Source organism: Leucopleurus acutus (genome assembly GCF_964270905.1).
Source record: "Leucopleurus acutus genome assembly, chromosome: 19".
Lineage (NCBI taxonomy): Eukaryota > Metazoa > Chordata > Mammalia > Artiodactyla > Delphinidae > Leucopleurus > Leucopleurus acutus.
In genome coordinates this window covers 43262503-43276129 of record NC_139161.1, presented here as the reverse complement: position 1 = coordinate 43276129, position 13627 = coordinate 43262503, and the positions used below count along the sequence as shown (strand labels likewise).

At 39.2% G+C, this 13627-nt stretch overlaps 1 protein-coding gene across 1 annotated transcript in view; it reads right to left on the bottom strand.

Annotated features, from left to right (window-relative positions):
* Positions 1-2987: 2987 nt before the first annotated feature.
* Positions 2988-13627, bottom strand: part of CRLF3 (cytokine receptor like factor 3) — a 36651-nt gene continuing 26011 nt past the window's right edge. The window contains exons 7-8 of the mRNA XM_082860526.1: positions 5537-5649; positions 2988-4662 (exon numbers count right to left, since the gene is read on the bottom strand). Of these exons, the coding sequence (XP_082716652.1) occupies positions 4406-4662; positions 5537-5649 (370 nt within the window). The 3' untranslated portion in view covers positions 2988-4405. The remainder of the gene's footprint in view (positions 4663-5536; positions 5650-13627) is intronic.

Sequence of the window (13627 nt, the reverse complement as noted above, 5' to 3'; positions counted from 1 at the left end):
AGCTTCTTCACTAATTTAACTAAGATTTTCTTCTGAATGGATCCTGTCTATCCCTATTTCTCATCTGGGGGGCTGGTTCTTCTGTGCACCCCTGTAGGGAAAGGACCAAGGTTGCATGTGGGTAATTAGCCTTAAGGAGCCTTACTTATTCGTTAAAGACTTCCTGGGCGCCTACTATGGCCTTTGCCTTAAGCTAAGCATGAGGATAAAAAGATGAATAAGCCAGACATTGTTCCTGTCCTCATGAATCTTAAATTCCAGAGAGGGAAACACTCCCTCATGTTTTAGTAAGCCGTATTTCCAAGCATCTAATCTCCAATTGGTGCCCTGAGACATCGGGTAGTGCAGACAGAGGGTATCGTGGTAGAAGAACTGATAGTCGATAGTCTTGGATTTGAATGCCAACTTTGGTGCCTTTGCAGCTTCAAAACTCACAGTTACTTACCGACACTGAGTTTGTTTCTTCAACTGTAAAATGGGCTTAAAATGCCCCCTTCAACAAGGGATCTAGCACAGTAACCTGCTCTTGGTTAGCATGACTTTCCTTTCCCGATGGCCACACGGTTTGGCCAACTTCAATCCTCAGCTCTCACCGCTAAAGAAAAACCATATGCTTGCTCCCTCTTCCACAAGCTGCTTTAAGAACATGGAGAAGTCTCCCGAGATTACATTAACAAAGTCTAATTCTCTACAAAACTGCAAGTTTTCTAACATTGCCTTATGTAAGACTAATGAATGGAAGTGACACAGAAAGGTCACTTTTCATTTAATCAACATGAAATTCCATGAGAGACAGGCTTTTGTGAGAGATTAGTTTTATTTTGCTGAATATGGTTTTTGTTTTTTAAAAAGAAAAGTACTGGTCTTAGTTCAAAAGTATTTATCATATATATGGGAAATATATCATATTTCCCATATATCAGGAAATGTACGGTAGTAAGTAGATCCCAGACTTTTGGATTTCAGAGACCAGTAATATACATTCAAAAATTTTTTGACTTTTTGTCAGATAAGATTTATGAACAAAACAAGCAAACCTGACATCTACTGTCACTTTCATGTTATAGAAGGACACAGTACAAAAAGCGCAAGAAGGATAATTTCAGAATAAAAGATAGTCTTTCAAAGAAAATTTAGATTTACAAAATAAATTACTACGGAGACTGGACTTTTGGTTACTTTGGAGCAGTTACTCCCAAATCTGCCTTCATAACAGAATAATTTCATTTCTTTTAAAAAAAAAAAAAGTGAGCACCACTAGTACCAATTAAATCAGAATTTTTGCTGTTTTTAAAAGCTCTCCAGGAAATTCTAACGTGCAAGCAGGATTGAAAATAATTGCTACAGAAGATACAAAAGCTCAAGGAATTTATAATCTAGTGGGTTTAAAGTAAGTGTCAGAAATTCATCTACCCATAGGGTCAGCAGTTAAATGAGCTATGTAGCTGAGTGTTATACCAACCTAGGAAGACAGAATAAAAAGATACCACAGTCTTCCAAAGAGAAAAAACATACAACCTACAAACAAATGGGCACCAGAACGGCATCAACTTTTGGTTGTATCCTAGGTGACAACAGAGCAATGCATTCAAATTCTGAGGGGAAATGATCTCCAACCTAGAATTCTTAAATGAGTCACAGTCAAATGTAGGATAAAGAGATTTTCAGACCTCTACCTTTCAAAATATTTACCTCTTGGGCACCCTTTCTCAGGAAATGGAGGAAGTGCTCCACTAAAATAAAGGAATAATCCAAGAAGGAGGAAGACATGGGACACAGGAAACAATGCAGCAGTAGAGCTGAGCTGAGCAAACTATCCATTCTGACACTGGTTGATTTACATACGTATGGCAAGTTCTGAACCAGTTTAGGAGATACCTAAATGAGTGTGTGACCGTCAATCACAGTTGTCACAATAGTTTGTTCTCAATAATTGAATAAATCTCACTTCTTGAACTAAATCCTTCATATTTAACACATGAGCTAGATGTTTACTCTGCTCCCTCTGCAGGAAAACCCCTCATAAGAGACATATTTACCTTTCATCTCTACTTCTGTTTTTGTTTTGATATTAAAATCTATTATATAGCTTCAGAATTTATGCTTCTGAGAAGATGGAATAGCATAATTTCCCTATTCCTCCTGCTAAGTACAACCAAAAACCCTGGAAAAAATATAAAACAAACATAAGATTCTGACAGATGGCCGAGGAACCTCAAAACTCAAGGAACTCAGTACTGTGCGTTCCTAGGGTTCTCTTGTCTTACGTATCTCAGACTTGGGGTTGAAGAAGCCAGCAACATGGAAATACCAACAGACACAGACAAAACCCCAACAAAAGCCTGCTCTCTGTAGCCAAAGGACCAGGAAAGTGGCAGCCTAGCAAGACAGAAACTTACAGCCAACCACCACTCCACTCCAGCCAAACACCATCGTCAGGGTTGAATGGCGCTGGCCCACAAAAAGACATGTCCACACCAGAACCTGTGATAGTGATTTTATTTGGAAAAAGGGTCTTTGAGGATATAAGTATATATCTTCTTTGAAGATATAAATTGAGGACCTTGAGATCATCCTGGATTATCTGACTGGGTCCTAAATCCAAGAGAAATGTCCTTTTAAGAGACCAAAGGAGGGAATACCCTGGTGGTCCGGGGGTTAGTTAGGACTGCCGCGGCCCAGCTAAAAACAAAGCCCAAAGGCCATGGGAAGACAGAGACTGGAGTTATGCAGCAACAAGTCAAGGAATGCCTGCGGCCACTAGAAGCTCCCAGAGACAAGGATTCTCCCCTAGACCCTTTGGAGGGAGTACAGTCTTGCCAATATATATGTTATATAACTTATTCATTTTATATACATATGGATCCTCCCACTTAAAAGTGAAGATGACTTTTCTCCCTCTACTTAAAAAAGTAAACCTGAATTAATTAAATCTCATGAAAGAAAAAAATACACACATATACCTTTTAGTTTTTTATTTGGTTTCAGACAGTTGGACGAGGCATCTACATTCTAGCACATCTTCTTAACAGTCACTAAGCAAGTGAAAAACAGCTTACTTATAATATAAAAAGGCAAGGGGAAAAGGTCATGATTGTCTAATAGGGAACTGGAATCCCCAAATAAATTATCTCACAAAAATATCAAACTTGCTTTTCCACTTTTCTGTTAAAAATGAAAAAAAAAATTCACATTAAAGAAAAAAGATCTTAAGCTGTTATATAGCAAGATAATCATTTTTACATCCTAAGTCCTTCAAATAAATATTTTAAACAAATTTAAGTTTTCCAAAAAATAGGTCAAGTATTTACCCTACATTTGTTTGGTCCACTAAAAGACCATTTATGAAACTGACATGAAACTGGACTGCAGCTCAGACCCTAGGAAGAACAACATGCACGTCACTGAGGCTGGATATGCACCTGTGCATATTTCAAACATGGGACATGGCTAACACTGCTGTGCATACTACTTCCATAAGTAGTTTTACCCTGTAAAAACCCTCTAGCCTATCGTGAATTGAACTGTAAGGAAAGAACAAAAGAAAACACGTTGCCTGTTGTAGACATTTGCTCAGTAATTTTTTTTTTTTTTTTTTTTTCTTTTTTGCGGTACGCGGGCCTCTCACTGCTGTGGCCTCTCCCGTCGCGGAGCACAGGCTCCGGACGCGCAGGCTCAGCGGCCATGGCTCACGGGCCCAGCCGTTCTGCGGCATGTGGGATCTTCCCGGACCGGGGCACGAACCCGTGTCCCCTGCATCGGCAGGCGGACTCTCAACCACTGCGCCACCAGGGAAGCCCAGTAATTTTTTAAAATACAAAAATTATCATGCTTTTGGGACTTAAAGATTACTGAACATGAGATAAAATTCAATACTGCTTACAAATCCCTGAATACGAAGAGCATATTCAACACTCCTGTGGAGAACACACAAGAGAGTGTACATTACAGCGTACATGGTGGCACGTTCTACCTGGTCTCTTCTTGCCTATTCATTCTAAAGTCTTGGATGGCCTTGGATCTTTAAAAGATAAAGATTTAATTAAAAAAAAAAGTTACGTTACATTTTTGTGTTCTTACAGCCAACTTTAAAAAGAAGTACAGTGGAAAGGTACATAGGGCTGCCTATATCGCCTCACACTTTTAAAAGCCAATTTGATTTTTATTGTGATGTGATATTCCAATTAACACTATGCTAAAAATAAAATGGACTGCATTACTGTTTTGTCCACAATATTCACGCCTCTTATTGCTAAGGTATTGGAAAATAAATCCAGTAAATAATTTGTTTCCAATGACTTAACTGAGAGATGAATCTAACCATTTTTTAAACCAATGACAACTGAACTGGGCTGAGGAAAGCTATGTGAAACCCCTGCAAACCCAAAGCCAATCATCTGAAAATCTAGAATACCAGCACTTTCCACCCAGGATAGAAAAACGAGCATCCAAAGTAAAGAGAACCACAAGACTGATCGAGCAACCAATCAAACACCACTTCTCTGTTATTTGAGCTAATAGTTACTCGAAGCTTGATGTTTCCACCTTCGTTATTATTGCTGGATCCTAGAGTCACAGCTTCAATGTCAAATGTGACAGTGGACCCAGAAGTAACTGCGGGCAACTGATTAGTCATTTCTTTTCCATTTACAAAAACTGCACCTAAAATGTTAAGGTAAAGAGTCATTCATATGTGAGCAATAACTAAGAACGGAAACAAGATTCTAGATTATTGGTGATACAGCTAATTTCCTAATTCAGATAAAGAAAACATTTTGGAATGCCAACTGGTCAAAGATAAATGCAGTTAAATATGTTAATTAACCCCCATCCCCAAGGCAGAAGAAGAAGTTAAAGCTTTAATAACTTTTTAGAGTTCTGGTCCAGGGTTCCACTCTTTTGAAATACAGACCATGAGTTTCCCATATGGATGGCATCAAAAGAAACTTGACTCCTTTATAAAATTACATCCTGTGGAACAAGATTGTTTCACATGGAATAAACAAGAATCTTGTGCTACCTACTGTTTGACCCACACAGTAAAATATTAATACATCTTGGCAGTGATTTTTAAAAGTGTGATTACTGCAAAGTAAGGGACCAAAGAACACTACAGATGTAAACTCTCTCCCCGTTTCCCTAATCTATGCCGAATTTATATTGTCTAATCTATGTTGAATTCAGATCACCCAGGCACACCGAATCCAGGGGTAAACCGCCTGGTGAAAATCCCAGCTCAATCACCTCCAAGCTATGTGAGTTTAAGCCAGCTACTTCACCTCTCTGTGGCTGTTTTTATCAACTACAAAATGGATATAATACTACTCCTCACTTCAAAAAGCTGTTAAAAGGATTAAATAATGTGTTATTTTTAAAGGGTATAGAATAATGCCTGGTACATAGCAGCCACATAGATATGCCATTAAGACCTAAACTTCTTCACCTTCTGCTATAAATGTGTGATATTGAAACTGATTCAAATCTTCCTACAGTGAATCATAGATTTCAAAGAGAACGGCAGTAATTTCCCTCTTACCATTTGTACTAATGCAAACTGCTTGATCCCGCTGCAGGGAGTCATATCCGTTCTGTTTTTCTGCACACACTCCTATACTGTCTCTTCTGTCTGGCTGTCCCACAGTTTCAACTCTGTCAATGAGGTAGAAAGGTCATTTAATCTTTTTTACTTAACGTGATATCTAATGCTTAAAAAGAGCCATCTCATCACAATTACTCTTAAGAACAGCTAACGATGATTCAGGCAGGACTTCCTAAATTCCAGGCACTGTTCTAAAAACTCTGTGTCTATTTATCTATCTATAAATCATCTCATTCAATTCACATAACAACCCATGATGTAGGTACTATTAGTATCATACCCAGTTTATACATGGGGAGACTGAGGCACACACAAAAAAATAAGGTTAAATAAACTGATGCTGATCACCTAGCTGAGTGGTGAACTAGGACATGAACTCAGGCATTCTGACTGCAGAGTCGACGTTAACTATTTGTAACTATGACAGCACATTGCTATTCTATATTCTGGCTCTAGACGTGTAGAAAATGTGTCATATTTGCCATTATAATGAATGTGACCATTACTGCCATCACCTAAACCTTCAGTATGAGAGTCTGTGCAATGATTAGATTACTGTTTATCAAGAATTTAAAAACAAGCATTATCATCTTTTTCAAAAGAGGATAATACAGTTATGGACATATTTTGGTTGCAGAACTTCATACATAGAAAGTTTAAGCATTTCCTTTTGTGTTTTAGTCTCAAATAATACATCATCATGTACTCTAGAAATGGGAAACTTAGATATAAAGGTCAATCTACATCCCTATTACCAGGGTCATCTTTCCCTGCATTCCAGAAAGCCAGACTTTGCAAGGACAGGAAAAGAAAAATTAGCAAAGGAGCAGAATGTAGATTTATCAAGGGAAGATGAGATTATTTATACTCAACGTGGCCTCAAAATGTTTTTCTTTGTAAAGTGGCAAACATACAGGTTCATAGTAAACATGTGGGTGCGTTTCTTAAGTCATCTCACTTCTAAACCAGCAGCATAAAGAAGTACGGGGAGGAGGAGAACGATGTCAGCAAATACAGCAGAATCGTACGTCCCAGGACTCATTCTACCACAGAAACACCACTTTCAAAACGATATACAGACCAAAATACCTTTATGAGATTTCCAGAATCCAGCTAAAAAGTCCCAAAGGAGCACAAAGCTGAAAACAGCTGTACTGAAATGGATAAGAAGAGCAATTTCACTGGCCCCACGTCAACCCCTCTTCCAAGCTACCACAGTTTGGCGCCAGGCAAGAACAGCCCAACTCCTGACTTTTCCTTGAGAAAGGAATCACAGGAGTGGAGTATGCCTCCAGCATTCTAGCTCTTTGGAAGGTGGCCTGAAGGACGGGTTTCTGACATGACTCATTTGGAGCACTGACAGAACTGGCATAGCACGGATGCCTGAATGCTGCAAAGGCCAAAGAAAAGTGAGGGGTGGCATCCTGCAGGCAGTGCAGTTTGGCATGGGAGGGAAGGAGAAGACGACAACTTGCTTCTGGTGTGCTAGCTTTTCACAGAGCTGCTCAAAGGAATCGTATGTCTCACCTCATGGGGAGCCAGCATACCCTGGAGGCCTGAGAGAGGCGAAGGCACCCTGCTGCTGTAGCACCAGAGGACTTGCAGTGCCACAAATAGGCACCAGAGGGAGCAAAAGATTATGAGCTCCTAAAAAACCATCAAGCTTCTCTAACTGAGAAATTGCACACACAAGCCCAGAGAAGTCATATCCCACCAGAAAAGGTTTCAGAGGCCCCCCGGATCTTTAGCTGGGCTCATGTGTGAGGGTCTTCTCCTGTATGAAGCAAGGCCATAAAGATCTGGAAAGGTGGCTGTTTTTCCATACGTGCAGATCCCAACACAAAATTATGAAACATGAAGAAACAGGGAAACCTGGCTCAGACAGGAAAAAAAAAAAAAGAAAGAGATCTTCAGAAAATTATCCTAATGAAATAGAGGTATATGAATTATCTGACAAACAATTCAAAATATCCATCATAAAGATGCTCTACAGGCTCAAGAAAATGAGGCATGAACAAAATTAGAAAACCTACAGAGACAGAAAATTTTAAAAATAACAACACATTTTGGAACTGAAGAATATAATAACTGAAAAGTTCATGAGAGGAATTCAATATCACACTTAAGCAGAAGAAAAAAACATCAAACTTGAAGACAGGTCGTTTGAAATACCCCAACCAGAAGAACAAAAGGAAAAAAGAATGAGAGTGAAGAAATTCTAAGAGACTTATGAGAGAAGAGAGAGGAAAAGGGGCAGAATGTTTAAAGAAATAACGGCCAAAAATTCCCCAAATTTGGGGAAGGAAATGGACTTTCAGATTCAAGAAGCCGAAAGAACTCCAAAGAGGGTGAACCCAAGGAATCACACTGAAACTCACTACAATCAAATTGTCAGAAGTCAAAGACTGAGAATTTCGAAAACAGCAAGAGAAAAGTGACTTGTCATGTACAATGGAACTCACATAAGACTAACAGTGTATTTCTAATGAAAACTCTTACAGGCCAGAAAGGAGTGAGATGATATATTCAAAGTGATTAAAGAAAAAAACCTACCAACCAAAAATACAATATTCAAAAAAAAAAAAATACAATATTCAGCAAAATTGGCCTTTAAACATGAGAAAAAAATAAAGACATTCCTACATAAACAATAGCTGAGGGAGTTCATCACCACTAAACCTGCCTTATAAGAAATGCTAGGAGTTCTTCAAGTTAAAACAACAAGACACTAAACACAACATGAAAGTATGTGAAAATATAAAGCCACTAGTAAAAGTATATAGGCAAATAAATACTGTAATACTTTAACAGTGGTGCATAAATCACTTTTAATTTTGGTGTAGAAATTAAAAGACAAAAGTGTAAAAAATATAACTATAAAAATATGTCAGGGCTTCCCTGGTGGCACAGTGGTTGAGAGTCCTCCTGCCGATGCAGGGGACACGGGTTCGTGCCCCAGTCCGGGAAGATCCCACATGCCGCGGAGCGGCTGGGTCCGTGAGCCATGGCCGCTGAGCCTGCGCATCTGGAGCCTGTGCTCCGTGACACAAGAGGCCACAGCAGTGAGAGGTCCATGTACCGCAAAAAATATATATATATATGTCAATGAATACGCAATATAAAAACTATGTACTTTGTGACATCAATAATTAGTGTGGAGGAGGAAGAAGTAAAAGTGTAGAGTATATGTATTCAATTGATGCTAAGTTGCTGTCAGCTTAAAATAGATTGTTATAACTACAAGATGTTTTATGTAAGCCCTAGGATAACTACAAAGAAAAGACTCATAGAAGATACACTAAAGAAAACGAGAAAGGAATCAAAGCACATCATTACAAAAAAATCAGTGAAACGTGGGCTTCCCTGGTGGTGCGGTGGTTAAGAATCTGCCTGCCAATGCAGGGGACACGGGTTCGAGCCCTGGTCCGGGAAGATCCCACATGCCATGAAGCAACTAAGACCATGCACCATAACTACTGAGCCTGCGCTCTAGAGCCCACGAGCCACAACTACCGAGCCCACGCACCACAACTACTGAAGCCTGCATGCCTAGAGCCTGTGCTCTGCAACAAGAGAAGCCACTGCAATGAGAAGCCTGGGCACCGCAACGAAGAGTAGCCCCCACTCGTCACAACTAGAGAAAGCCCTCGCACAGCAATGAAGGCCCAACGCAGCCAAAAATAAATAATAAATAAATTTATTTTAAAAAAAGAAAAAATAACCAAACTACGTTGGTTTTTTGAAATGAGCAACAAAATTGACAGACTTAGCTAGATTAACTAAGAAAAAGAAAGATAACATACAAATAAAGTCAGAAATGAAAGAGGAGACATTACAACCAATTCCAGAGAAATAAAAAGGATTATAAGAGACTCTTATGAATAATATATACTAGGAAATTGGATAATCTAGAAGAAACGGATAAACTTCTACGAATATACAACCTACCAAGACTGAATCATAAAGAAACAGCAAATCTGAACAGACTTACAGCTAGAAAGTAGATTGGATCAGTAATCAACCACATCCCAGGACCATCAGTAAACAACAGCCCAGGACCAAGTGGCCTCACTGGTGAATTCTACCAAATGATTAAAGAAGAATAAATAACAAACCTTCTCAAACTCTTCAAAAAAAACTAAGGAGGAGGGAATACTTCCAAACTTATTTTATGAGGCTAACATTATCCTGAAACCGAAGTCAGAGAAAGACACTACAAGAAAACAAAACTACAGGCCAACAACTCTGCTGACAATAGATGTAAAAATAAAAATCCTAAACGAAGTACCAGCACTCTCGGTGAGAATGTAAATTTGTTCAGCCACTATGTAAAACAGTATGGAGGTTCTTCACAAAATTAAAAATAGAACCACCACATGATCCAGCAATCCCACTTCTGGGTATATATACAAAAGAATTCAAGGCACTGAGAAGAACACAGTATTACTTCTATAATATTTCTGCTGAAGATGCATAACCTGAATCTAACCACCAGGAAACAGAAAAACCCAAACTGAGGGATATTCTATAAAATACCAGACATACACTCTTAAAAAATGCCAATATCTGGGCTTCCCTGGTGGCCCAGTGGTTGAGAGTCCGCCTGCCGATGCAGGGGACACGGGTTCGTGCCCCGGTCCGGGAGGATCCCACATGCTGCGGAGCGGCTGGGCCCATGAGCCATGGCCGCTGAGCCTGCGCATCCGGAGCCTGTGCTCTGCAACGGGAGGGACCACAACAGTGAGAGGCCCGCGTACCGCAAAAAAAAAAAAAAAAAAAAAAAAAGCCAATATCATAAAATTTGAGACAGAGAAACTGTTCCAGATTAAAAGAGACATAACAAATGAGTATAACACATGATCCAAGATCTTTTTTTTCTGTAAAGGACATTAATTGGGACAACTAAATCTGGTAAGGTCTGTAGGTTAGATAATAGTATATCAATGTTAATTTTCTGATTTTGATAATCTCTTTTTACAAAATAATCACTGAAAATGATTTGGGAAGAAAAAGTAGAGGACTTCCCTGGCAGTCCAGTGGCTAAGAATCCATGCTTCCACTGCAGGGGGCATGGGTTCAATCCCTGGTTGGGGAAGATCCCACATGCCACGTGGCGCAGTCAAAAAAAAAAAAATGTAGAGAGAAAAATGATGAAGCAAATATTGAGGCATCTGGGTGAAAGGTATTTGGGAATTCTCTGTACTATTCTTGCCATTCTTCTGTAAGTCTGAAATCATGTTTATAAAGATTTTAAAAATACACAAAATACTACTGGATAAATATATACATAGAGAGAGAGAGATGTGGGAAACACAAGATACCTGAATTTTATCCCTAACATCCCTAATGTTGTTTCCTAAAAAATAAAAACCTGCTAGTATTATTAATTATAGATGGAAGACAGCAGTTACGTGTGTTTAGTATTGTGTGATGAAATATTTGGCTTGATCCTGGCAGGTAACCTTTAAACCACTGCAATTTCCCAAGTGATAGGAGTGTCTTTGTTATTCATGGTGGGTGCCTCAGACCACACTTGATAGTTTATACTAATGAGGTGCTCAAGGTGGGCCCCTAGATAGTTTATGCTAACAAAATGACTCAGGATGGGAACAGGTCACTCCAGAAAGACCAATCATATAATTACAGGGTTGAGGCTCTGAGCTACATGATGTCAGCCTATTCTCCTAGGAGGGCACGGGAGGTGGATATTGAGTTAGGTGGGGAATGATTTAATCAAACATGCCTCCACAATAAAATCCCAATAAAAACTCTGGACACCAAAGCTTGAGTGAGCTTTCCTGGTTCGTAATACTCTAAGTACTGTCATGCCAAAAGGCCTTGCATCCCTGAGATGTATGCTTTGTCTTTGGAATCCTCCCAGATCTCACACTATGAGTTCCTCCCTTTGGCAGGTTCTGATTTATATATCCTTCTGCTATAATAAAACTGTAATCATAAGTGAAGTGCTTTCTTTCTTTCTTTTTTCTTTTTTTTTTTGCGGTACGCAGGCCTCTCACTGTTGCGGCCACTCTCGTTGCAGAGCACAGGCTCCGGACGCGCAGGCTCAGCGGCCATGGCTCACGGGCCCAGCCACTCCGCGGCATGTGGGATCCTCCCGGACCAGGGCACGAACCCGTGTCCCCCGCATCAGCAGGCGGACTCTCAACCACTGTGCCACCAGGGAAGCCCCTCTTTCTTTCTTTTTAATATTTATTTATTTAGCTGAGCCAGGTCTTAGTTGGAGCAGGCGGGCTCTTTTAGTTGCAGCATGCGGGCTCTTAGTTCCCTGACCAGGGATCAAACCCGAGTCTCCTGCATTGGAGAGCGGAGTCTTAACCACCCGACCACCAGGGAAGTCCAGTGAAGTGCTTTCGTAAGCTGTATGAGTCATCCTAGCAAATTATAAAACCTGAGCATTGGCCCTGGGGACCCCTGAACTTGCAGCTGGTATCTGAAGTGAGGGCAATGTTTTAGAGGACTGTGCTCTCAACCGTGAGTTTGGCTAGCTCATTGCAAGTGTATATTTTTTTCTGTGATTAAACTTTTTAAATAAATAATTAACGCAAGTAAAATTTCTTGAAATTAACTAAAATCCTGGGAAGAAGGAAAAAAACTCCTTATTTGAATAAATCACAAAATTGTTCCTAAAAGCATCTTACTTAACAGCATTTGATAAGTAAGACAAGCCTGGCATTAAAAGCTTATAAAAGTTTCTCTGAATATAAAATGAACCACGAAAGTAAAGAGCTAATTTGCCTTAACAAAGAATTATTTTCACAGCTCACTAAGAAATAGAATGGAAGTTTAAAATCTTTGAATTTTTCCCCCCTTTGGCCACACCGCACAGCTTGTGAGATCTTAGTTCCCCGATCAGGGATTGAACCTGGGGACCTGGCAGCAAAAGCTTCAAGTCCTAACCACTGGACTTCCTGCCAGGGAAGTCCCTAAAATCTTTGAATTTTTAAATTGCAAGACAAGTAGTCAGGACATTATTTCCTAAAAAACTACCCAAGTGGTTCTCTCACATAAACAAGTCCTATAAGAAACTCTGCCATAAATCATCCAAATATAAAAAGTATATAAAAAAAGAAAAATGGTATACAAAATAATTCATAGTAGGGTACAGTGACCTCGGAGATACAATTAATTAAAAAAATCAATTTATGCACAAGTTGGTAGGAATGCATCCATTACATAGAGTCATGTAGAAAGTTCTAGGTGATAATTTTTCTCAAAGGTAAAGTATTCTGAGAAAGAACATGGTTCAGAACAAAAAGGAAAAATTTCGATGGCAGCAAGAAAGCTAATCTATTCCTACTACTCTGGCACTTTGGCTAACTGACTGGATTTAAGTGGCAAATTCTCATATCATCTCAAACTTCCTTCTTCTCACAATGAACACCTGGAGCAAAGATCCAAAAATTCAGTTGCTTGGCTAATATATCATAATATATTATGAAAAATATCCAAGTTTATGATAAATGTAAGAAAGAAAATGAAATTATTATTATGTCCTACAGCTACAAATTAGGTAAAAACAGTAATACTGACAAGGATGCAGTGACATCAGTCAGGACCCTCACACACTGCTGGGAAGACTGCAAGTGCTTCCAGGAACACAGCTAGTTGGCCTGTGTCACTAACAGGAAACTAGCCCAAGGAATAAAGAATAAGCCATATGTCAAAAAAGAGGGTCATAGCACAGCCTGACCTGTCAGGAAAAAGACAGAGAAGGAAGGGATGTCTTATCAAGTCATAGTAAACAAGGATTTTTGATATAGAAATATACTCCTTACTATACAAATCCTAAAATAGCTTTTATCCTCTCTTAAAATGAAACTGATAGTCTTATATCTATTATAGAAATTGAAAATCTTCCAACAAAAAAAATTCCAGGATAGCGAATTCACTGGTGAACTCTACCAAACATTTAAGAAATAATACCAATTCTCACAAACAGTTCTAAGAAATAAAAGAGGAAGAAATACTTCCCACCTCACTTTATGAGGCTAGCAATTACCCTGATAC